Raw genomic sequence first — 23,458 nt, 5'->3', positions numbered from 1 at the left:
GTCCCAGTGAATTTACCATGGAGCAGGTTTGGACTCCTCCTGGAATGGCTCTGCTGGTTAATCTGCACTTTGCCTGCCCCTGGCAGGGCACACAGAGCTGGAGTGTCTCAGTGAGAACCAAGAGGAAACAGAGATCACAGCAGATATCAAAACCAGCTAAACAGTCATTATGATTGAGTTTGGAACTGAATTGTGAAATCAGGCCCTCCGTGCACCCACAGCCTCAGAAATAATTACCAGACCCCCTGGGAGGGATGAAGGAGCTGAGGTGACCTGTCCCACTAGGAGGGCACAGCTCAGCCTGGCTGCCCTCCCAGTCCCTGTCCTGTGCCTGTGATCCCAACACAGAGCCACAGAGGACAGGAATTGGTTATTTTTATATGTTTTATGTAAGAACAAAGCAGACTGCCAGAGTGTCTTTGCCACTGCCTCACCCCGATGCTGCTGATGGTTGGAATACGTTCCTTCAGCAGGGGAATCAAACATTCCCTCTGCAAGCCTGAGCATGCCAGGGTGTTCCAGTACAGAGCCTGGTTCAGAGCAGGATTTTAACACTTTAGGTAACATCCCAAACAGTGTTTTCTGCTCTCTAGGCCCTGCTCTTGTTTTATGGAGCAATCAGCCCCTGGGACCCTCCCTGGAGCTGTGAGTGATGGCAGCGACAGCTGTGTCACACTCACTCATCTCAGGGTCAGTACCTGCAGCAGGAGAACTCTTTTATCTTGCTCTGCATTTTCTCCAAGGAAATGAAGCTTGGCTGGGGTCTCTTTCCACACCAAGATTCTCTCCTAGCAGGTTTTACACTGAGAGTGGAGCAGTAAAATTCACAAACCAGCCTTCTGTTCTGGGCTCAAAAGTATCCCTAATCCAAACCCAGACAAAAATGGGAATTAAACCTTTCAGGGAATAAATGAAGCAATTGGGATTTTATGCACAGGGAACAAGGCAGAATGAGGGGCTGCAATCACAGGTTCTCAGTTATTACAGAACCAAAGTACTCCCATAAATCCAGAACACAAAGAAACACCACATATTTCAGTTGCTGCTCAAGGAGGACGTTTTAAAGGAATTTGGGGTATTTATTTATACAAAGTGCAAGCTCAGAAAGGGCTGAGTTGGTGCCTCTGTGCAAGCTTGCTGCTAAAAATAGTCCTCACCAGCAGGTCAGTGACTGGGAGAAAGTTCTGGTGGGGGGCACTGAATCATGGCATGGAGGAATAAAACAAACTCCAGCTTCATTTGCCAAGGCAGCCTGTCACCCTGGAGTGGAGAAAATCACTTCTGATATTGATCAGTGGCCTCATTAAAGATGTTTGAATCCTCCTTCCCACCCAAGGTTCCCAAATCCCTCTCGTAGGTCCCTGCCATCCCTTCAGCCCAGGAGAACATTCAAGCAGACACCACCATCACAGATCTCAATGTCCTCCTTGTCCTGATGGAACACTCCAGATCCCAAGTGTGGATGGCACTGCATTGTTTTATTTGAAGTGTCTTTACACAATGGAAAGTGCTGGAATGTTGTTCCACATTTTACACATTTATACATCAACACCATCACACTTGATTCTCATTATAAAATTGTTTCTGAAGGTTTTCCATTTACTCCTACTTACAGCAACTTCTACACTGGGGTAGAAATGAAATCATTTAAAAAATAGAAACACCACAGAGAATCCAACTCGGACTTCTGGAATTTCAAAAATCCATAAGCCTGCTGGATAACACAGGTTTTTGTTGGGGTTTTTACCTTTGTTTTAATTCCAAGGAACAGTGAGACAGTGAAGCTGGGCTTGGAGTGATTTCAATACCTGAAGAGATACACAAATACCACACCTGTGATAGAAGGACAAACCCCATTTCCCACCTTTTCACTCTGTGCTATTCCTGTCTCTGGAGCAAGGACCTGCAGGATCTCACTTTGAAGCTGGTGGCAGGAGGGATCCTGAGCAGGCATAACACAGAGCTGAAAACCTCCACATCCATGAGAATCCCTGCCCATTCCTTTTCCCCCTGCTGTTAGCCAAGTGAAAACACTTCTGGAAGTTCAAGAAGCATGTCAGGTACAACTGAAACACACTGAAATGAACCTGAAAAGTCTGAATTTCTGAATGATTTCTACACAGGAACATCAGCAGCCTGGTTTGTTCACAAATCATTTTATCTTTTTAAATAGAAAAAAAGAAGAATCTGTCTAGACTAAAAAAGTTTGGCTATAAAATAGCATAAAAGCACAGGAGCAGGTGTTGTTATACCAAGGCATATTTTCCTCCTACTAAAACACTTAACACAAGATCACAAAATCAAAGATCTGTATTCTAAAAGATGCATCCTGGTCTCAGAAGCAGCAGATGCTCTGTCAGACACACAGGAGGCCACACAGAAAAAGTCTTCATGAAAAACAGCAAACAAGGGCTGAAACTGCATAAAAACTGGCTAAGCCAGGCAACTGATTGTCTTTGAAAATACAAAACAGACTGGAGAAGTTAACAATTAACCCTTGGATGTTTTAGCTCCTGCCAGGACCTAACAGTCGCTGGGTTTATTCAGAGGTGGAGGCCGTCCCAAGGACTGGAGAGGAACAAACATCCCAGATTGTCAGAGAGGATCAGACACAGCACACTCACCAGCTGGATCCATATTTCACTCCACCACTGTCATTAACTCCTAACTGGGGCTCAGTGCACCCCCACAGGCACCAGAGCAGGAGTGTTGGTGATGGACTCTGAGGTTCTTCCTCTGGTGTTCTCCCCCCTGAATTCAGCTCCTCAGTGCATTTGTGCCTCATGTCAAACTACACACACAGCTGGTATTTCTGAGAAAAGCAAAGGTTAACCCTCACCTCAGCTGGCAAGGAATCTGAGCACAGAGAGTGCATTTCACTTGTATTTAACACTAGATTAACTGGAAGCTGTTGGACAGATCAGCTTTTAACTGCTGTACAAGGAACCTGCTGGAACCCACTCGTGGCAGGAGGAGATTATTTCAGCACTTGGAACATCACACTGTACAACAGAGAGCAAAGGGCGACATCTTAAAAAACCAAAACACAGCCAGACTCCCTAATTGTCACTATTTCAAGTCAGGTGGATTTGCTACACTCAGGGGGGACTAGTCCCTAAAATTAAAGTGCTTTTCAGAGCATTGGCATCCAAAATCTTGAACATGAGAGACAACTACAAGTCAGACCTGTTGTGACCTATAGCAGCAGCACAGACAGAACACATGGACTGGCCAGGTGGAGCAGGTCAGCTCTAGCAGGGCATTGTGCCCCCCACCTCCAGGGCACACTCAAAGGCTTTGGAGTCACTCAGGAGGGTGGGGGGCGGCTCTGGGCGCCGTGTCTGCAGGATCTTCTGCTTGGGGTTCTTCATCTCCTCCTCCTCCTCAGTCTCGCTCTCACACACGTGCACAACCACGCTGGGGGTGGAGTCTGTCCCTGCGTGCAGCTCGTACTTCTCCCCTGGGAGCAGCCAGCAAGAGCAAAGTTAAAAATACCCCCAGGAAAAGCATTTAGATAAAAACCCCTTAACTTCAACAACACAACCAAGCAATCATTAATTCCCACCCCGTCTTTAATGTGCTCAGCCTCCACTTTTCACCAAATGCCTTGAAACAGTCTCTGTAGCAGTTACAGCACACTTTGAATACAATCAATCTTTTAATTGACATTTAGAGGAAGGGAGGGATGTAAAAATCCCAGGAAGATATCAGAACATGAGCAGCAAACACATCTCTAAGTGGCATCATTTGTGCTGTATATTTCTGTGACATTTGTAAACTAAAAGCTACAAAAGCATTTGAGCACATCAAGCCTCCCCATTTCCTGCTTTTCACAGAAAGCAAATACCACATTTCCCAGGAAGGCTTAGAAAGAGAAGAGACTCAGTTTCTTCTCACAGAAAAGGACAAGTAGAAAAACTCCCTCAATAGCCACTTTTGAAGGGAAGTACCAAACAAAAGTAAATGTCCTTACCTGGCCCCAGCTTGGAGACAGCACAGAGCAGGTCATAATTGATCAGAGGAGTTGCATCTTCACTCTGCTTCCACCCCACTGGGGGAGAGGCAGGGGGGGAAATCAGGAATTGTTTCACAGGTTGTGGAGGAAGGAGGTAGGACTTGTCCCCAATTTCACTGGACACCTGCACCTGCAGGCAGCACAAATATTAATTCTCTTGTTATTTGGTTTATTTCCCCACTAATTCAGCCTAGCTTTAAAAAACGGGTTCAGCTCTTTGTACAACACCTCAGGAACTGCTGCAGCTCAGAACCTTTGCAGGGGCTGCCGTGGGACCTGTGCCAATGCAACAGGGACAAATCTCTTAGAAAGAGAATTTAGGACCCATTTATTTTGTTTCAGCCCCTCTGTGTGTCTGGTTTGGTGACTGTCCCAACCAATCTTAGCTCAAGACAAAAAACAACACTGTGCCCTAAAATGTTGGCACAGCTCAATGTAACTATGAGGTGATTTCAGATATTTCCCCCAAATGAAGCTCATGGGCAAAGGAGCAATAAGGGAGCAAGGACAGAGGTACAAGGTCTCTGTGTCCCCCTGTACCTGTGCAAAGTAAAGCTTCAGCTTCTTCCCACTGAACTCGGTCTCGTGCAGCTCTATCCGAGCTCGGGCTGCTGCCTCGGGGTTGCTGAAGTTTATCCTCACCCTCCTGAAGCTCTTGAACAGCTGGAATGTCACCTGCTCGTCATAGACTGTGAAAAGTGCTTCAAACCTTTCCTGGAGAGAAGCACAAACATTCTCCAGGTGTAAAATGAGCATTCTCACTCCATAAAAAGATATTTTCCTTTACTCTCCTTTCCCAAATCCCATCCATTTCCTGAATCACGTCAACCTGCACATTCCACATCTCCCTCCCTGCTTGTAAATCCACGCTGAGGGCAGCAGAGCTTTGTCTGACTGGTTACACCTGAATCCCAAGAGCAAACCGATGTGAATGAGCCCAGAAACTCTGAATGCATCAGGTGCCACCTAGCGAGAGCTGCCCAGTGCTGCAGCTGCACTGCACTGTCATGAAAATCGATTTCATGCTTCTGAAATCCAATTAATAATTTTCAATTATGAAATTCAATTAATTTACCAGCTCTCTGATCCACAAGAGACCTCATTTACAGATTTTTCCCCCCTCAATTATGATGTGCATTAATACACTGAAAACCCAGATAAAAACGTTCCATGAACACTGAGAACACCTCACACTCCTCCCTTACCTTCTCCTCCTGTACCTCAAACACAGCCTCGTGAACACTGCAAGCAAAGAGTGAGGTAGGCAAGTCACTGAAATCCATCATCTCTTCCAAATCCTCTTCATTTTCACCAAAAATCATCTGCTCCTCCTCCTCCTGGTCACTGCTGTACAGGTCTGACTGGCTGTCGCTCCAGGCCTTCATGGAATCCCTGAGCATCCTTCCCCCCCTGCAGCTCCTCAGGTGCCAGCTTCCAGCAGGGCCCTGCCAGCCAAAAACCCGAATGTGAGGATAGCACAGCTCCCTGCCCACTGTAAAGGCAAATCATTCCTCAAAGAACAGCAATCAGCACAGAATCTGTTCTGTCCCCACGAATCAGCAGCACCAACCCTCAGTTCCCCTGCTGAGCGTGGAGGGAGGACTCTGCTGCTCCATCCAAGGGAAGATAAAGTCACCCCGTCAGGAAACTGCAATTTCTCCTCCCTTTACTCTGACAGGAATCCAAAATGACAGCGCTGTTCTAGAAGCTTTTCTCCATGACACATTTTACACTGAGCAACAAGTTCTTGTTTAATAATTAAAACCATTTCCTGGGTAATCACAGTAGTCCTCTGGTATCTGAAAAAATAACTTTATTCCATCAATGAGAGCATGTGGACAAAGTTAAATCATCTGTCCAAAGCCTCTCCAAAATCTAAAATCTCCTGATGTAAGGAAATGTCTTTTTCCTGCACCTTTCCATAGGTAGGAGTACTTACAGGAGTAGACACATCAAGGAAGACAAAAAGATGCAAATAAGCAAGACACTAAATAAAAAACATCAGGGAGAGTATTTTTTTAAACAATGGAAAAGATTTTGCTGGAGTGGGCCTTCTGCCACCCATCCCTGCAGAACTCCTGAGGTTATCACACTGCTCTGAGCTGAGAGAAAAACAGGTTAATTGCACCAGATCTGGGTTTGGAAAGAGTGATAATTGTGACACAACACTACAAGAAGGTAGTAAATATATGATGCTTCATTGGCAATAATCTCATTTGAATATTTGCCTAATGAGGGGGGATTAAGTGGGTTAATGACAGTGACTGCCCCAGTCACACCTGGGGATCTCAGTTCTGCTGCCCAGCATGGCAGGAGGGATGGAAATTTGGGAGAACAGGCAGCTGGTGGAAACCTCAGTCCTTGTGCTTGCTGATTCATGCAAGGAGGGAAGAGAAGAGGAACAAAAATCCGCCAGCATGGTGAAAACAAAAGGCACCATCTGGCTCTGAGAGATCTGGGCTCATCCAAACAGCAGCAGGACAGACTCCCACATCCAGCCAAGCTCTGCTGGGCTGGGAGCAACATTCCAGCCTTGGCCTGCTTTGATCCCACATTCCTGAGGGATCAAAGCACCCAACCCACCAACTCTGCTTTCCTGACAGCCCAAAGGATGGGGAGGCCTTCAGCAAGGAGAGAGCAACACTGGCAGAGAAAAGGGAGAGTTTGGAAAGTAAACTCAAACACTTGGATGAATGGTGACTCAAACATGGAGTGAGGAACACACAGAGCAAGTCGAGATTTGGTCAGGTCTGAGCCTCAGTGCAGAACAAAGTCAGGGCAGCAGTGACATTAAACCAAAGCCAGCTCAGCACAGAGCTTCTGTAGAAACACACTGGGCCATAGGAGATACTGCAATCATTTTGTATTTCTTTCTTTTTTAAATTAAGATTTCATCATAGTTGTGTTGTTTTTAATCATAAACCTGATGGTTAATTCTATTTCTTTTCTCAGATAACTGATTTTTCATTACTTCACCCAATCAATTCAAAACACCTGATTGCTGAGCAAGGCAGAAATCTCCAGCAGCCCCCTGCCATCAGGATGAGACAGGTGAGACTCAGGTATGAATATTAATTAAGAAGTACAGTGAGTAACAGCCTTGTGAGAAGTGATATTTGAACAGACTGGGTAGAACTATTTACTGTGCAATTATTAGAAAGCATCAAAATCAGAAGAAGGACACTCCAAACTCGACAGGTACAGGAATGTGATTATCAGTGCAACAGCCAAACTGCTTCAGGAAAAGGAATTTCTTCACTTACCTCCTTGGAAAGGTGAGAGTTCCTATTTATAAATTGTTTGATGTGAATGGAGATATGCAAATCTAAGTTATTTATTACAATCAGCTTATTCTTATCATACTATTAACAGCAATAGAGTTATAAACAATTTCATTGCAATACTCATTAGCAAACTATCGGATCACTCACTCCCTCACAGATTTCAGATTGAACAGCACAATTTAAAGGATTCCAAGAACTAAAGCCACTGGGATCAGACCTTTCACTAAGTCCTTTCTCTGAGCATTAACACCTGCTTATCATTTAAATACCAGCTGACAGGGAAATGCTCATAATGACAAATGCTTATAAACAAACAATGCTTACAAACAAACTCCCCAACTTCATAGAAGGCTAAAAATCATCTGAAATGAAAGCAAAGCAGCTCCTGCCATAGGGAACTGTGGCTCTTCACGGGCTCAGGCAGCACCGGGGACTTTTCCTTGGCATCCTCTGGAGCAGCAGCTCATTCACGGTCACATCTCACCGCTCAGGGAATGGAAGGGCTGGGAATAGTGGCAATTTCCACAGAAGCAGTTAAATCTGCTCTGACAGGGAGAAAATCCTTCCGTGGGAGGGCGGGGATGCCCAGAGCAGCTGTGGCTGTCCCTGGATCCCCAAGGCCGGGCTGGGCACTGGGGCTGGAGCAGCCTGGCACGGTGGAAGGTGTCCCTGCCATGGCAGGGGTGGCACCGGGTGGGATTTAATCCTTCCCACCCGAACCATGCCACGATTCCAAACCCTGGGGACCCCGCGGAGCTGCCCCGGGACCCCACGGAGCTGCCCTGGCTCAGCGCGCCGGGACAAGCCCGAGCCGGGGGCCGGAGCTCGGCTGCGAATATTCTTTAATTCAACCCCCAAACGCTCCATCTCCGCCCTGAGAGAGGATGAAAACAACTTCCCCGCCCGCACCCACGGCACGGCCCGGCCCGGTACGGCCCGCGGGCGGCTCCGGCGGGGCCGCGGCTCAGCTCACCTGCGGACGGCTCTGCCTGAGGGGCGCCGGGGACGCGCAGGGTCCGGGAGCGGCACCGGGAGCGCGCGGCGCCCGCGGGTGTCCGTGAGAGGCGCCGGGAGCGCGCGGGTCCCGCGGGTGTCCGTGAGAGGCGCCGGGAGCGCGCGGCGCCCGCGGGTCCCGGGGCGGGGCGGCGGCGGGAACGCGCCTGCGCGCGCGTCTCCCCTCCTCCCGCCGTCCCCGGGAGCTGAGGGTGTGTGAGGGGGGTCGGTGACCCGGATGGAGAGGAGGGGAGGAGAGCGGGAAGGAGGGAGCCGTGAGGGAAAGGGAGAGAGGCGGGAGGGAGCCGGGGCTCTGCGCATGCCCGGCGCCGTGAGGGGTCGCGGCGGGTCCTCTCTCCTGAGGGGCCGCGCGGTCCCGGCCTCGCTGAGGGGTCTGTGGCGGGTCCGCGCCCCTGAGGGGCGCCGCGGTCCCGGCCCCGCCGCCGCCTCCCCCGGGAGGTTTCAGGGAGAGCCCCAAAGCGCTCCGGGGACACTTCAAACGGTGTTTGTATGGCACTGTGGCTCTGAGCCAGCCCTGGAGAGGCCCCGAGGAACGGCCGTCCAGGCTCCCTGTGGGAATGGCTGAGCACAGAGCGATGAGAATTTATTTTAAATGCTGCAAATCGCCCTCGGAGCAGCGTCCGGACGAGGGATCGGCGGCTGCTGTGGAGGAAGGAGCTGCCCAGAGCAGCTGGGGCTGCCCCTGCATCCCTGGAGTGCCCAAGGCCAGGTTGGACGCTGGGGCTCGGAGCAGCCTGGCACAGTGGAAGGTGTCCCTGCCATGGCAGGGGTGGGATGGGATGAGATTTAAGGTCTCTTTTAACCCAAACCATTCTGGGATTCTTTGATTCGTCCCCTGCCATCAATCGGGATGGCTCTGCCATCAGCCTCGGCCAGCTGCCAGCTGGGAACAGTGACAGTTTGTGTCCTCCTCAGAGTAAATCACAGCTTAATCCGGCCATGAGATGGTTCAGACAGCCATCATCTGAGCTGAGTGAAACATCAGTGCCTGTGCACATTTACCCCTAGAAAGAAAGCACAAACCAACATCCTTTCTTTGGTTTTTCACAAAAAAACCACACAAAACTATTGAGTTTCACTGACACTAATATCGAGTTCAACAGCTTTGTCCTTGCTTGGAAAGGCAGAAGACAGCGTGGGTTGGTGATAGAAGTAGTGAAGTTTCTGTGGCTGAAATATTTTCTTTTAAATTTCAGAAACAGACAGAGAGAGATGCTGAGCTGGGCTTCTCTACAGGAGATTTGTCCCTTTCCTTTGGAAGAAAACAGCCCAGCAGATGTCACTTCAGGAAGGTAGGATCAGTTTTCCCTGTCCAGGTAAAACATTCTGCAATTTAGATGCAGTGCAAATCCAGGTGTAACAGGTTACTCTCCATGCTCAGCCCTCCCTTGCTACAATCTTCTGCTTTATCGATTCAATACCACATTTTCCTCCCTGGGCAACAATAGATTCTTTTTTAATACCACTAACTGCAACATTTGTGCCCACTTCAGTGGCATTTAAAATACTTTGTCTCCTGCAATAACACCTCGTTTGTAGCACTCCTGTAACACTCCTGCCATCAATGGCACATCTTTGTATCAGCACTTAGAACACTTGTAATATAACCCTCTAATCTTTGAATGGTGGATGTTAACAAAGGACTTTTATCAGAAATTCTGGGGATTAGGGAATCCAGGATTCAGTGAAGTGCAGCTCTAACACCGAGGCTGCCCTTGGGTCGTTTGTCTTGTCTCCCTTTGTGCTTTGGGACCCCAAGAGATACACTTAATTAAAAGTGTCCTGAGGGTAATCCTCCGCTTCTCCCCGTGGACTGCAAACCCATCTGGTGAGTGTTAATTAGGTTGGCAAGCAGTCCATTAAGCCAAGTTGCCACTTTTCTGTCCCCCAGACACGTGCCCTGTGCCTGAGGGATGACTCCTGCCACAGCTGCATTCCAGCTGTTCTCAGGGGGATCTGATGTGTCAGAGAAGCTCAATTTCAGTAATAAACATCACTAAACAGGCCACCAAACATACAGTGAGTCTGGGTTGTGTCCCCACCCCTTTCCTTGGATCCCAATTTCAATCTCTTCAAAATATTAAATGCAAAATATTTTTTTCCAAAGCCCTGTAAAAGGAAGTTTTAAAGGTAAATTGCACAATTCCTACAGCTGACCCCAACCCTGTGGAGACTCCCGTGAAACTGGGAGCATTAGTAATGCTGTAACAATCTGCATCTCATTTACAAGTGTCCTGTTAAAAACAGACAGAGAACTCTTTCAATATTCACTTTAGTACCTAAATCCTGTCAACTTCTCCCAAGACATTTCTGGTCAATGAAAGCTCTACCAGGAGCATGGAGCAAGCCAGAATTCCACAGGTTTTACCACAATCATTTATTCAAAGTTTGGTTTCATTTGTCTCACCTGAAAGACAAACAGAATTAAACAGACATGCAACACTGCCTGTGAAAAATGAAGCAGTTATCCTTTACAGTGCAAGAGTGTAAAGCTTGATTTATTTACACATTTTAAGGTGACAGTAGAACGTTGGAGGCAGATCATTTTATACATTCAGCTGTGCTCCACAGAGTGCAGTTACACATAAAACACACACTGAGGATGTTTTAAGTGCTCTGGTGCCTCAGGAAGCCACACAAGGGGAGGCCAGAGATGTCAGCTCACACTGGGTAAGGAAGGCAAGGATAAACCCCAGGAGCTGCTCCTTCACCAAAGTGCTGGAGCAGCTCCTGGTGCTGAGAAATTCCTTCCATTTGGAATCTGGGGGTGCTGTGCCACGTGCAGGGTCCTGCATGAACCCTGCAGTGCTGACATTCACAGATCAGAGTGTGCTGGACAACACTTAAATAATTTTTCACCCTGGAATGTGGCTCAGGGCTCCTCTCCTTTAAACCTTCCTGTGCTGCTCTGCTGTAAATATTTGCTGCAGTCCCAGGCATGGCCACTGTCACCTCAGACTGACAAATATTCTGTGAAAAGCTCAGTGTGAGGGTGCAAAACTCTTCCTCTTCCAGCTTCTCTGGACTAGAAGGGAGGTGAGGAGTTTAATTCACTCCTGAAAGAGCACAGAAGTCCTTCAGTCAAGTTTAAACAACACACTTGGTTTCTCTGGGCCCTGCTCATGCCTTTTCTTAGGCTGAAGAGCAGAAAATAACATTTTTTGGAAGATTGGGAGAAAAAGCAAGAAAGAGGAATATTTTAAAATTAAAGAAAAAAAAACAAACAAACAAACAAAATCAACCTCATTTTAAGATTGCAGTGTTGAACAGCAGCAGCAAACAGGAGTGAGGTGCAGTCCCTCAGCCCTACCCCTACATCAGTCATGGAGCTGAGGCCCATGGCCAAGGAACACCCCAGACTCCACTGCTGTGGCACAGTGATCAAAAATATTGTGATTGATGTGCTGGAGAAACAGACACCACCTCCAGTGGAGGCCTTTGGCAGGGAAGTTTCCAGAAGCAAACAAAGGAAGATTTCCCTGTGGCTGCAGGTAAAGGGAACTGTCATTATTAAGTAGAATTATTTGAGCACACAGAGCCTGTGTAAATAAAACATGTAAAGCTTTGGATTTAGAATCTTGGTTATGTAAAGCTTTGGATTTAGAATCTTTGCAAAGAAAGCACCAAAGCCACACAATAGCATGAAAGCTCAGCTCGTGGCAGTTTCACTCAGAGAAGGGCTGACACCTGAGGGCTCTGTGAAGGCAACAAGGGCTCAGGAGAATTGGGGAGTTTACAGCAAAACCACCCCTGAACAGGAGGCACAGCCACCTCAGCTCTGTCCCCTGGATCTGTGTCCATCTCTCAGGGCTGTGCTGAGGAGGAAAACCCAAACCCAAATCCATGGCTGCCAAGTCTGTGCTCCAGTCTGTGCTGGGTTTAATCCCTGCTGAGAGCTGGGACCATCACTGCTCTGGGTGTCAGCAGCCATTTAGGCCCTCCTGGATTATTTCACACCACTCAGTTAAGCACAGAGAATATTGCCAAGGAACAAGTGTGTGGTGGCACAGCTTGTTTTTAGACTCTGTGTTCTGTGGCTGCAGAACCAATAGGCCACAAGAGGTTGATGAAATGGGAAGAGATAGGGAAAGGCAGCATTCCTGTGCCCTTCCCATGCAGCCTCATTCTGCATTGTTAATGAACAAAAGCTGCCCATAAATTCACCAACAATCCATGGCCACATCCAAAGGCACTCAATCAGTGTCACTGCACCCCAGCAGATGAATGCTCTGGCAGCAGGAGCCCATTAACATCCTTATCTTGCTTAATCACAAATCAAGGATTGAGGGTGAAAGCAAAGCTGTTATTTCTCGAGGTTTCCTAAGTCCCACTGCAGGGGATGCCACTGATAAGATCTGAATTGTGCCCAGCTGGTGAAGGGAGCTGGGTACAGCCCCAGGGCACCTCCCCTGAGCAGGGGAAGGTCATTTTTCTAAGCTGCACAAAAATGCCAAAGCAATCCAAAGCATGCCCAGATTGAATCAGTCTGCAAAGCAAACAAATGCAAAGGAACAGTTCTGTTGGCATTTACAACAACAAGAACCTAGAGTAATCATGTTCAGGTCAGGGGAGTTGCTGGGAATTTCTGGCAGTGGGAACAGAAACTGGCCATGAGTCAATTTAACAAATAAAAATAAATAGATGCAGAAAGACACAATTCCAAATCTAAGATAATCTCAAACTCCGTGGTATTGAAGGAATCACTTAGAAATACACAGAACACAAGCACTATTCCTTTCAAATAAAGTTCCAGGGTCCTGGAGACTCTAATGTGCAGACAGCCCAGACCCCACTGAGTGGACTTAAAATTCAGTTTCTCAGGAAAAAAAACCCCAACTTTAGAGCAGCCAGTGCTATCAAAGTGCAGGATAAGCAGTGAATGTTGTACTTTCTCCTGAGTTGACAGTTCCCCATTGTCCCCAGTTGACAGTTCCCCATTGTCCCCCCTGTGTCCATTCTCCCTCAGTATCATCTCTTGGCCATCTCCTGGAAGCTGGAAAGATAAATGTCAAAGTACACAAAGCTCCATTATCCTCACAGGCCTCAGTGAGTGCTGGGCAACTTCTCTCCTTAGGTCATCCACAGTAGTAGACAAGTATTGGTTTTACTTTTTTAAAAAGAAAGAAAAAGGGGGAAGACCCCAGCTTACATCACCTAAACTGAGCTTTTAACTAAGGAACTTTGACACCTTTAAGAGTTGGGGCCACTAAAGTTGGAAATCCTGCCTCAATCAGAAAGAAAATAAATAAACAAGATAAAGAATTGAGATTTTGTCCAAAATTACATCAATTCCCAATAGATACAGTCACATCATTCTCATTTCTCCTTGTCCTCATCCTTCATAGTGCTCCCTCTGCACCATTTAATCCAACTTGAAGCTCCTGCTATGAAATCATAAAACTGGCAAATAGTCTTTGTTCTAAGCCATATAATCCAGTGGTGCTCTAAAAACAACCGCCATCCTCAGTGCTTGTGTTCAACACCAGAACAGAAGTGCCCAGAATTGGTGTTTTGAGGGAATAAATGTTCACTCTCACCAGTCCTGCTGCTCTAAAGACACAGCGAGTTCCAGTGTTGGTGCTTCAACACAATTCCATTTATTGCTGTGTCAGGGGAGCTCCGTGGTCACACCAGGATTTAGAGCCTTCCTGGAAATCTGTCACAGTCCCTGTAAAGGAAAGATTAAATCCTGTCCTCCCCTCTCTGTGAGCAGCTCCTGCAAACTTGTCTGGAGATAAAACCACTCCCAGCAGGGCTGAAAACTGCACAGTCACTGGCACAGCATCTCCTCTGCCATCAGTTCCACAGGGCTGCACTCCCCAGTCCATCATTGCACACTCCCAGCCAGCACAATTCCATGCACAACTGGGAGCTGCTTCCTGCCAAGTGCTTTCAACTTCCCAACTAGCAAAAGTTGTTGATTTTAATAATCAGCCTGGAAAGTTCAGCTCGAGACGAGCTTAAAACTCCTCTCAAGGTCGGCTCTACGCTCGCTTCTATTTGAACAGGTAAATAAATACAGGTCCAACTGCTGAGTCCTTGAAGGTCACTCACTCCTTCTTGCTGTGCTCCAGCACCCTGTAGGGAGGGGCAGAGCCCCCCCTGGGGCCGTGCTGCTCCTGCACGATGGGCAGCGTGGCTGGGGTGTAGATCTCTGGCATGCTGTCATTGTTCTCCAGGGCGCCGTAGGAGAAGGAGGCTTTGAGGTCAGGCTGCACTGCAATCCCTTTGTCGTGCATGTTCTGCATGCCTGCAGGAGCAGAGGCACACATTAGGCACAAAAGTGCATTTTTGCTGCTCTCTGCTCAGCCAGGAAATGAGCAGTCCCTGAGGCTCGTCAGCTGCTAAATCAAAGACAGGGTTTGTGCTCAGCACTGGAGCAGCTGATGAGCAATAAGGTCCCAGTGAATGAGGGATGGCTCTCAGTTATCCAGCAAGTGCTGCAGATCTTTCTTACAGCTCACCAGAGAGCTTAGCTGTGCTTCCCAAAGGAGATTTCTGCTCCTCTACCTCACTTCTGAGCCATCCCCAAAAATCAGTTCTTCCTGCTGGACCCAGCCCCATGCCAAGCATGTGCTCAGACCAGTTCAAATTCAGATAACAACTGTGTGACCCACCCAACCCTGAGCCAAAGCCTGAGCCCTCCCTGTGCAGCCCAGCTCCCTAACAGGGTGATAAACCCTGGGCTTGGTCACCTGGCATGGCATCCATTGAGATGTAGGGCTCGAAGGGGACAGGCTTCTTCCTATTCCTGGTGATCAGGAACACTCCCAGGAATGCTATGAGGCACCTGAGGGAGGAGAAGGGGTCACTGAGATGCCTGGCAAGGCAGAGCACACAATATTTATTCCCTGTTACTCCCTACAGAATTCAGAGCTGCAGTTTGGGCACTGCCAAGGCAGAATTCCAGGGCACTGAGCCCCCTTGAGCAGCACTGGAACACCCCCAGCAACCAGCACAGCTTCACCTTTATCAAACACAAAAAGTTTCCATGTTAATTAATTAATTAACCTTGGCTAACTGCAGGGGCAAGGAAGCATAGCAACATTTGGTTTTGCTTTGATGGGATTCCAGGATTCAGCAGCCTGACCTTTCCAAGGCTCCCTGTAAACACAGCAACAACCACAGACCTGCATTGTCACAGAGCAAGGTGCAGCTCAGAACAATCATCTCCCAATTGTTTGGGGATTTTTTTCTGTACTTATCTAAAAGCCATTTGAGAATGTCTCCTGATTATGGAGAGCTAATTAACCAAAACACTGAGTTACACAGGAAATGTTTCACTGATCAGATCTGCATTGTGCCTTCTCCATGCTCTAAAACTCTAGAAGTCAGGCACAGTTCAGGGAAGGGGCAAAATCTGAAATAAGGTTCCCAGAGAGAGTCTTTGGGTTATTTTACAATTCATGAGCAGGCAGCTTGAAAACCAAGCCATATGCTGAGCACCCCAGCTGATCCCTAGGATTTAGTGATTAATTGTTGTGTAATTGTGCATTACCAAGGGTTACACAATTTTTTCCAAACACAACACTGAGCTCTAAGGGCCACTCTCTGCTCTGACAGAGAGGCATTTTAAAAGAGATTTGCATTTTTAAAATTTGAGCCACATGAAGCAACAGTTTCCTGTCAAGGAAACCTGGAGCACTTACCCCAGTGCAAACATACAAATGTGGAGAACATCTTCACCCATGAAGTCCAGGTAAAAAGTTGCTCCTTGAAAAGGAAAAAATTCAATTACATCTTCCCAATTCCACCTTCAGCCAGGATTCCTATTTTTATAGCCAGCACCTTTGTTTATTTAATCATCTGAAAATAGGTGTCCTGATTTCTATTTTAACACAAATTATTGACAAATCTTTTCGAGTTTCACTACCAAAATAGTTCTGCTGGTGTCACTAACAGAGATAAATGAAACTGTGCAGTAAAAACAAGAGGGACTATTTTGGAATGATGAAACAAATTGGATTTAACTATAAAAAGATGCAAACTCTTGACCCCAACAACAACAAACAGCTCTAAATTCTAGAAGTGTCCTGGGTGGCAGCAGGACACAAATTCTGTCTCCTCCTCTTTACATTTTTAATGTAAAGAAAATAAAGTAAAAAATAAATAACAAGGAAACATTTTACCTGCACATCTAGAAACACATATTGAATGAGGAACAGTCTCAAACAAATTCCCCTGCACTTTAAGCAAAATGACAGCACAGAACAGAAAATTTTAACAGTCTACTGGGATAATTCACATTTTTAAAAAGGAAAAAAAGACCCAAACAAAGCCAGTACAGATGAGAGATGACAAAAAAATAAGAGTCATCATATTGCTGAGTATTCACCTTCTTCAGGAGGATTATTTCCCAAAATCTTTTGCCCTTTTTTCAGAAAGGTTTGTGCAGTTACCTGCTGAGATTGCTGCTGTGGTGGATAGGATGTAGCCAATGCTGGAGATCTGAGCTGAGTCATAGAGCTGCGAGGCTTGAGCTAAAAACCTGCAACACAATCACAGGCAACAGGGGCTGATTGGGATGATCCTTTTTTGGAAACACCTTTCAAAAGTGATGCATAAATTTAAGGAAATTCATTCTTTTTCTCACTGAACAGCAGCAGCAAGCCTTGGAAAGAATAAAAAGGACAGAAGAGGGAGGTTTGTGGCTGCACTGAAATTACTGCCCCAACCTCAGGGCCAGAGTGTCCCTCATATTTTGAGAAGCCTTTTATCCCTGCTGCTAGCAGCTTTTTATGTTATTGCAAGTACAAAGGGGAAAAAAACCCTAAAAATAGATACATTTTCAACAACACTGATCCTGCACTTTGATTTTAGGCAGTGCAGATACTGCATTTGATTGGCCACCATTTCAGCCCTAAAATTGTTTAGCAAATACTTGAATGGTGGCATTAAAACATTTTTATGTTATTGCAAGTACAAAGGGGAAAAAACCCCTAAAAATAGACACATTTTCAACAACACTTTGATTTTAGCCAGTGCAGATAATGCATTTGATTGGCCACCATTCCAGCCCTAAAATTGTTTGGCAAACACTTGAATGGTGGCATTAAAACCACCTGGCAGTGGAAAAGCAAAGATCCCCCAGGCTCCTGGGACAGATCACAGGAAAGAATGGATAATTCCCCTAGATTTTAATGGTATTTTGGCATGGTACAAACAGCCCCTGCCCCACACCCCACAGACTGCAGAGCAAGAGAGGAGTCCTTACGTGGCCTGGTAGATGGCAGTGGCAGCCATGCACACCAACATGATGTAGAAGATGGGGGAGTCCAGCTGCAGGGTGCCCTGGATGGACACCAGGATCATCCCAGCCACTGCCTTCACTGTCACCACGGTCATGGAACCTGGGGGGCACCACACTCAGCTGGGGCAGCTGCACGAGGCTGCAAAGCACCCCAGCACCCCAAAAACCCCAGCACCCCTCCTCCTGCCAGGCCAGACCAGCTCTGCCTGTCTGCCACCAGCTCTGCCCATTCTATCCCCACAAACCCACCACAGTAACCTCCAATAAATCACTGAACCCTTCTCCAGCTACAGAACTGGGAGAATTTACTGTGAAGGTGCTCACAGGGGTCCCAGGATGAGGGAAAGATGAGGATCTGACTCCATGTCTCAGAAGGCTGATTTATAATTTTATCATATATGTTATATTAAAACTATACTAAAAGAATGGAAGAAAGGATTTCATGAGAAGGCTGGCTAAGAATAGAAAAAGAAGGAATGAATAACAAAGGCTTCTGTCTCTGACAGACAGTCTGACTGTGATTGGCCATTAATTAGAAACAGCCACATGAGCCCAATCCCAGATGCCCCTGTTGCATTTCACAGCAGCAGATAACCATTGTTTGCATTTTGTTCCTGAGGCCTCTCAGCTTCTCAGGAGGAAAAATCCTAAGGAAAGGATTTTTCAGAAATTATCACGGCTACACATTTACTGGTGCTGTCAGTGTGTAAAGAGTGTTCTGCAATTACAGGATGGGAGGATAAAGTTTTCCATTTGGTTTGGTTCATAAAGCCAAAGAGGTGTCCAAAACAAGAATCAGGAAGAATTTTCCTCTCTTGAAAGTTGGGCCATTCAGAAGTAGGGCAGTTGCTTTGTAATTTATGGACCCTGTGAGACACCACTGAAATCCAGCCCCAAACAGCACAAAAAACCAAAAAAGAGTAAAAGAAAAGACACTGCAGGAACTGAGGGTGCATAAACAAAAATTGAGGACTGTGACACAGATTTCAGCATGGCAGACTTGCCATTACTCATCCTTTTTAAAGTTTAATTGATTACAGTTTCCATTAAAAAAGTATTAAATGTGTAAATCCAGAATGACTGCAGGATCCCACTGTGGGATATCAGAATCACCAGGGATTCTTTCACAGGGACAAGCTGGGGTGGCAGAGGATTCCTCATTTCTTTACCAGAGCTAAGACAATCCTTGTAGGTCAAGTCCTCTCTTTCACCCTCTGGCTCAGCCCTCTTCACACACTGAATGCCACCCTTTGTGTGCCCAGATTAAAATTAAGAACATTAATAAACAACCTGCACTTTCTGTGCTTGGCAGATTATTTGCCTGATGGGGAAAAAGCCTTAATTGTTCAAAGGTTCTTTGCAAAGATTCTAAATATCAGCTTCAGGAACATTTCTGGAGGAAATTAGTGCATTTCATGGCATTAATTAAATCAATATAATCCCCTGCATGCCTCAATTTACTGATAAAAGATCTTACAAGTGCATATCAACTTACCCAGCAAAGCCACCAGCAGGAGAATAATGACAATGTAGTTTGCATTTCTCTCCTTGTAAAAATACAGGAGCAGACAGAACACAATGATCTCCACAAGCTACAAGAGAGAGAAATGAGAATATCAGAGATGCAGAGCACACAGGGTTGGCAGTAAATGAGATTCTGAGCCAATCAAACATCAGAACAGGGCAAATCAAAGGGAAATGGGGATCCCACACAATTACAGACCAAATTCTGCATCATCTCAGATTCCAGTTAGAGGAGATACTCAGCAGCTGCTGGCAGAACAGGAAACACAGGGCACTTCTGATGCTGGATTTATGGTAAAGCAGCTGATCAAACAGTCCTGACTGAATATTCACAGGGGAGATCTCAGTCTGCTTTCTGCACTGAGCTCCCACAAGTGATCCCTGGGGCAATGCCAGGATTATCTTCCTTAGAACACAAATTTCATGGGATTTTCAATAAGAGATTTGTGGGCCCAGAGAAAATCAGTGTGGAAAAAGCCCAGATTCAGGTAAATTTTCAGTCAAAGACATTTAATCCTACAGAATTCAGAGAAACAAAGGAGCTGTGCGTGTGTGTGACACCTGGAAAAGCTGGCCCAGGTTTGTGAGTGAACACAGGGAACAACCAGGAAAAATAATGCTGGAAATGAAACTGCCCCCTCCCTCCATGGCCCCTCACCATGTAGAGCAGGAATGGCCAGCTCACTAAATGCCTGGTGATGTTTTCTGCTGTCATCTTCTCGTGGCTGTTGGGTCCAAACGTCACCAGCAGGTAAGTGCCAACAACTGCCAGGCCACAGCCCACGAAGGACAGCACGTAGCGCCCTGGGGCAGCACGGGACAGGAGAGCACAGGGTTAATGAGGGATGCGTGCAATTCATGAATTAATGCCACAGCACCATCACTGGGTGTTCCTCTGGGTGCCCTTCCTGCCCCACCTACAAAATCTTGCAGCCACCAGGGTGTGGGAGCTGAGACAAAGTTGGGACCAGGTGGCATCTGCTGAATAAATCCAGCTGCAAGGTCTGTGATCCTGCCTGGCACTGCCCACAGCCCTTTCCCACCTCTGCAAACACCTCCACATTTATGGAATTCACTCCCCTGTGCCTGTGCTGCAGCTTCAGCCTGTTTCTAAATGCTGTGAGGTTCAGGGGATTTGGCACAAGCCAGGAAAAAGATCTCCATTTGTAATAAACAGTGGAGGAGATGACACATTTCATCCAAGAGGTGCTAATGAGACCTTGCCAGCCCTGTAATTATAATTCCTGAGGGCCCATGCCGTGTGATGAACTGTAAACACAGAGGAGAAATGAAAAGGAACTGTGGAACTTACTCAAAAATTCCTTGGGCTTCCATTTTTCTTTAATAAATATAATTCCTATGATTGCACTAGCTGTGAAAAAATGAAAAGGGGAGAGAAACAGTGAATTGTGGAGTCAGGAATCTCGCACAGACCACACTCAGGCTCCTTGCTCCTTACCCACTACAGACACTGCACTGAGGGGCACGATGAGCGAGAGGGGAGCGAAGGCGTAGGAGCAGAACACCCCCAGCTCCCCCAGCAGCAGCAGCACGAACCCGCTCCACCAGGTCTTGGTTCTGAAGTAGGCCCGGGGGTCCTTGGAGCCTGCCAGCCTGATGTGGCTGTATTTCTGGGCAAGAACACAGAAACAAAGCAGCTTTGTCACGTTGGGTTGGTTCTCTCAGTGCAGGGTGAGGGTTTGCTCCAGGGCACTCACCTGCAGGTTGAGGGCAATGCTGCTGACAAGGTGCCCAAAAATAGCCAGGAGTGCCCCAATCAAGTTCTCCTGCAAAACCAAGGGAACACACAATTATTGAAAATTATCAAATTCAGCCAAGGAACCCAGAGGGCTTTGCACACCCTGGAGGAGAGCAGAGTTTTAAACCATTCCTGAATCATGGAACAGCCTGGCATGGAAGGGAACTGCAAAGGTCACTGGGTCCAGCACCCAGCTGCCAATAAAAGCTGTTTATCTCCCTCCCTTCCTGCTGCTCTGGGGCAGCTCAGATAAGTGCTGTGCCTGTGCTCCAGACCTGTGAACCCAGGTGCAAGATAAGACTCAGCAGCCACTTTCTGCAAGAGATTTCAATTAGTTTGCAGTTTCTCAGAGAGGGGGAAGATAAGGCTAAAAAAGCCCCACACCATCACTCATTCTTGCCTCTGAAAAACTCATTTATGAGGATTTTATTGCCCTGGAATCCAGAGAATGGATCAGGAACCTCTGCTTCCCAACTATTTTGCTCTTCTCCACTTGTGACAGCTGCTGGTTCAGTCACTTCTTCAGCCCATGTGATGAGGAAGCCAAATTATCACAGATTTTAATCTGCTTTTTGAATAAACCAGTTATTCCCAAAGTCACAGGAGACTGCTGACAGCTCCCAACCTCTTCTGCACTGGCATTCAAAGCTCTGGCATTCAAAGCTCAGCAACAATTCTCGCGCTCTGAGGATGGAATTTGAAATGAAGAAAGGATGGAAAGCAGGCTGAGTCACAAAGGAGATGCAGAGGAGGACTGAAGGGAAGAGCCTGAGGCCACCAAACATTTGTGTGCTCCCCAAACTGCCTAAACCTCATTCAATGTCATTAGCAGTGTTCCTTCAGCCCAGTCCTTACTTGCATTGATTTGGATTCACATGTCAATAGGAATAAATGGAGTAATCTTGATTTTCTCAAACACTGGAAAACTTCCAGATTTCAAATTTGTAGCAGCAGAACAAAAACCTCTTTATCAGAATGCACAAAAAGAAGATTGACTCACAAAAAGAGCTTCACTCAAAAGCACCTGAGAGGTTCCCAGGACAGAGAGAGAAGGTGGCAGGAGGATGTCACTGTGTGACACAGTGCAGAGCTCTCTGGGCTGTGACAACTCCCACAAGGGGCCAGGACTGTGGTCTCAAAGGAAAATAAAACCCCTTTTTGCTGAGATTCTCTGAGCACCTTCAGAATCAGGGACTCAGAGGGAATTTATCTGCTCCCAGCTGGGGAACGAGGAGGAACTACAGCCCCATGTCCCAGCCTCTGCTGTGGGCTCAGCCCTGAAATTCAAACACCTGAACACACAGAGCACAGCAGAACCTCTGCTCTGTCACTGCTGCATGGCTGAAAGCACCTGTGGGAATCTCTGCACCCAAACACCTCCACACCCTCCCTGCCACACCTTCCTGCAGCTCCTCTGCCCCGCACACACAGAATTAATTCCTCTGTCACTCTGATATGGCACCCCAGGAATGGCTGGATACAGACAGAGCCCTTTCTGCAGGAAATAACGCCAAAGCAGCACCATTATCAGCTCATTCAGGAATCAGAGCCTCAGGGATGGAAACCCCCGTGGGGAGGGAAGCTGACCTTGTAGGAGAAGGAGTCTGTGTGTGGCTGCACAGACACTGCTGCTGTGGCCAACGGGAGCTGCTGCAGCTGCAGGCTGGGGCTGTTTCCTCCTTCCATTCTGGGGATTTTCTTTGCTTTTCAGCTTGCTTGATGCTGAAGTTCTCTTTAAAGAAGAGACTTGGACCCGGCTGGAACCAACGTTTGGTACTGCTCCCTGCCATCCATCCTGTTGCCCTGGGCAAGTTCAGGGAAGCACAAAGGAGTTCTGCTGCTTCCAGCCAGTCAATGAGGCAGCTGGATTATGTTCCTTCAAGATGAATCCAAGGGAAAAAAAAGAAATAAAACCCAAAGAATTAGAACAAATAAATCAGTGGACCAAAACCTGTAATAAAGGATAGGCCACAGAAATCAAACTCACAGGTGCACATAGAAAAGAAAAGCAGATTTTAAATGTCTTCTTAGAAAGCCTTGGACAGAAATTCACAGACTGTGCTTTTCAAGCTCTTGTGACCTGGCTGGGCCCCAGGGGTGACACTCAGTTGGCATTTAGCAGCATCACAAAGGCTCCCAGGTCCTCCAAGCTCTGCCTTTCATGTCCCTCCTCCCCGCAGCTCCTTCCTCCGAGCGCCGGTTCCCGGGGCCGAGCTCGCTGCAGGTGTCCGGGGAGCAGCGGCCCCGGGCACCGCGGGCAGCCCCAGCGCGGGCACAGCAGCCACGGAAGGGCGAAGCCGCCCATGGTGAGGGGACGGGGCAGCAAATCCCGCTCGCACCGCCAGCGACCCTGCCCGGGCAGCGCAGAGCGGGACAGCCCCGGGCCGGGACACGGGGTGTGCCACCGAGCCCTCCGGTGCGCGGCCCCGCCGCTCACCGGCCCCGGCACTCACCGGCCCTGCAGCTGACCCAGCCCGGTCCCACCGCTGACCCCGGCACTCACCGGCCCCGCCACTGCCCCCGCCCGGTCCCGCCGCTCACCGACCCCGGCACTCACCGGCCCCACCGCGGACCCCGGCCCGGCCCCGGCCTCCAACTCCGGCTCCCGATCA

General features: G+C 47.6%; 2 protein-coding genes across 3 annotated transcripts; both read right to left on the bottom strand.

Moving 5' to 3' along the window:
- Positions 1 to 1,459: 1,459 nt before the first annotated feature.
- RCAN3 (RCAN family member 3) lies at positions 1,460 to 8,436 on the bottom strand. The gene is made up of 5 exons (XM_058819739.1): positions 8,273 to 8,436; positions 5,221 to 5,460; positions 4,556 to 4,729; positions 3,974 to 4,145; positions 1,460 to 3,460 (listed from the first exon to the last, which is right to left on the bottom strand). The coding sequence occupies exons 2-5, from the start codon at positions 5,413 to 5,415 to the stop codon at positions 3,252 to 3,254; spliced, it is 750 nt and encodes a 249-aa protein (XP_058675722.1). The 5' UTR covers positions 5,416 to 5,460; positions 8,273 to 8,436; the 3' UTR covers positions 1,460 to 3,251.
- A 4,783-nt stretch (positions 8,437 to 13,219) lies between these two features.
- On the bottom strand, positions 13,220 to 23,458 carry NIPAL3 (NIPA like domain containing 3). Of its 2 annotated transcripts, none has more exons than XM_058819682.1 (12): positions 23,404 to 23,458; positions 22,434 to 22,722; positions 20,806 to 20,874; positions 20,547 to 20,718; positions 20,400 to 20,459; positions 19,746 to 19,891; positions 19,059 to 19,155; positions 17,528 to 17,663; positions 16,713 to 16,801; positions 15,963 to 16,026; positions 15,009 to 15,103; positions 13,220 to 14,563 (listed from the first exon to the last, which is right to left on the bottom strand). In XM_058819682.1, the coding sequence occupies exons 2-12, from the start codon at positions 22,530 to 22,532 to the stop codon at positions 14,364 to 14,366; spliced, it is 1,227 nt and encodes a 408-aa protein (XP_058675665.1). In that variant the 5' UTR covers positions 22,533 to 22,722; positions 23,404 to 23,458; the 3' UTR covers positions 13,220 to 14,363. The 2 variants fall into 2 exon arrangements, with proteins under 2 accessions (XP_058675665.1, XP_058675666.1); XM_058819683.1 differs by lacking the exon at positions 23,404 to 23,458 and adding an exon at positions 22,834 to 22,872.

This window comes from Ammospiza caudacuta, chromosome 25 (genome assembly GCF_027887145.1).
Source record: "Ammospiza caudacuta isolate bAmmCau1 chromosome 25, bAmmCau1.pri, whole genome shotgun sequence".
Lineage (NCBI taxonomy): Eukaryota > Metazoa > Chordata > Aves > Passeriformes > Passerellidae > Ammospiza > Ammospiza caudacuta.
This window is presented reverse-complemented; position numbering and strand designations above follow the sequence as displayed.

Coding starts and splice junctions, on each gene's coding strand:
- RCAN3 (XM_058819739.1), bottom strand. CDS start 5,415: ATGCTCAGGGATTCCATGAAGGCCTGGAGCGACAGCCAGTCAGACCTG. Junction 4,146..4,555: donor TGAAGCTTTACTTTGCACAG/GTACAGGGGGAC, acceptor TGCTGCCTGCAG/GTGCAGGTGTCCAGTGAAAT. Junction 3,461..3,973: donor TGTCTCCAAGCTGGGGCCAG/GTAAGGACATTT, acceptor GGCTGCTCCCAG/GGGAGAAGTACGAGCTGCAC.
- NIPAL3 (XM_058819682.1), bottom strand. CDS start 22,532: ATGGAAGGAGGAAACAGCCCCAGCCTGCAGCTGCAGCAGCTCCCGTTG. Junction 20,719..20,805: donor GCATTGCCCTCAACCTGCAG/GTGAGTGCCCTG, acceptor GTTCTTGCCCAG/AAATACAGCCACATCAGGCT. Junction 17,664..19,058: donor CCTGCTGGTGGCTTTGCTGG/GTAAGTTGATAT, acceptor GGTGCCCCCCAG/GTTCCATGACCGTGGTGACA.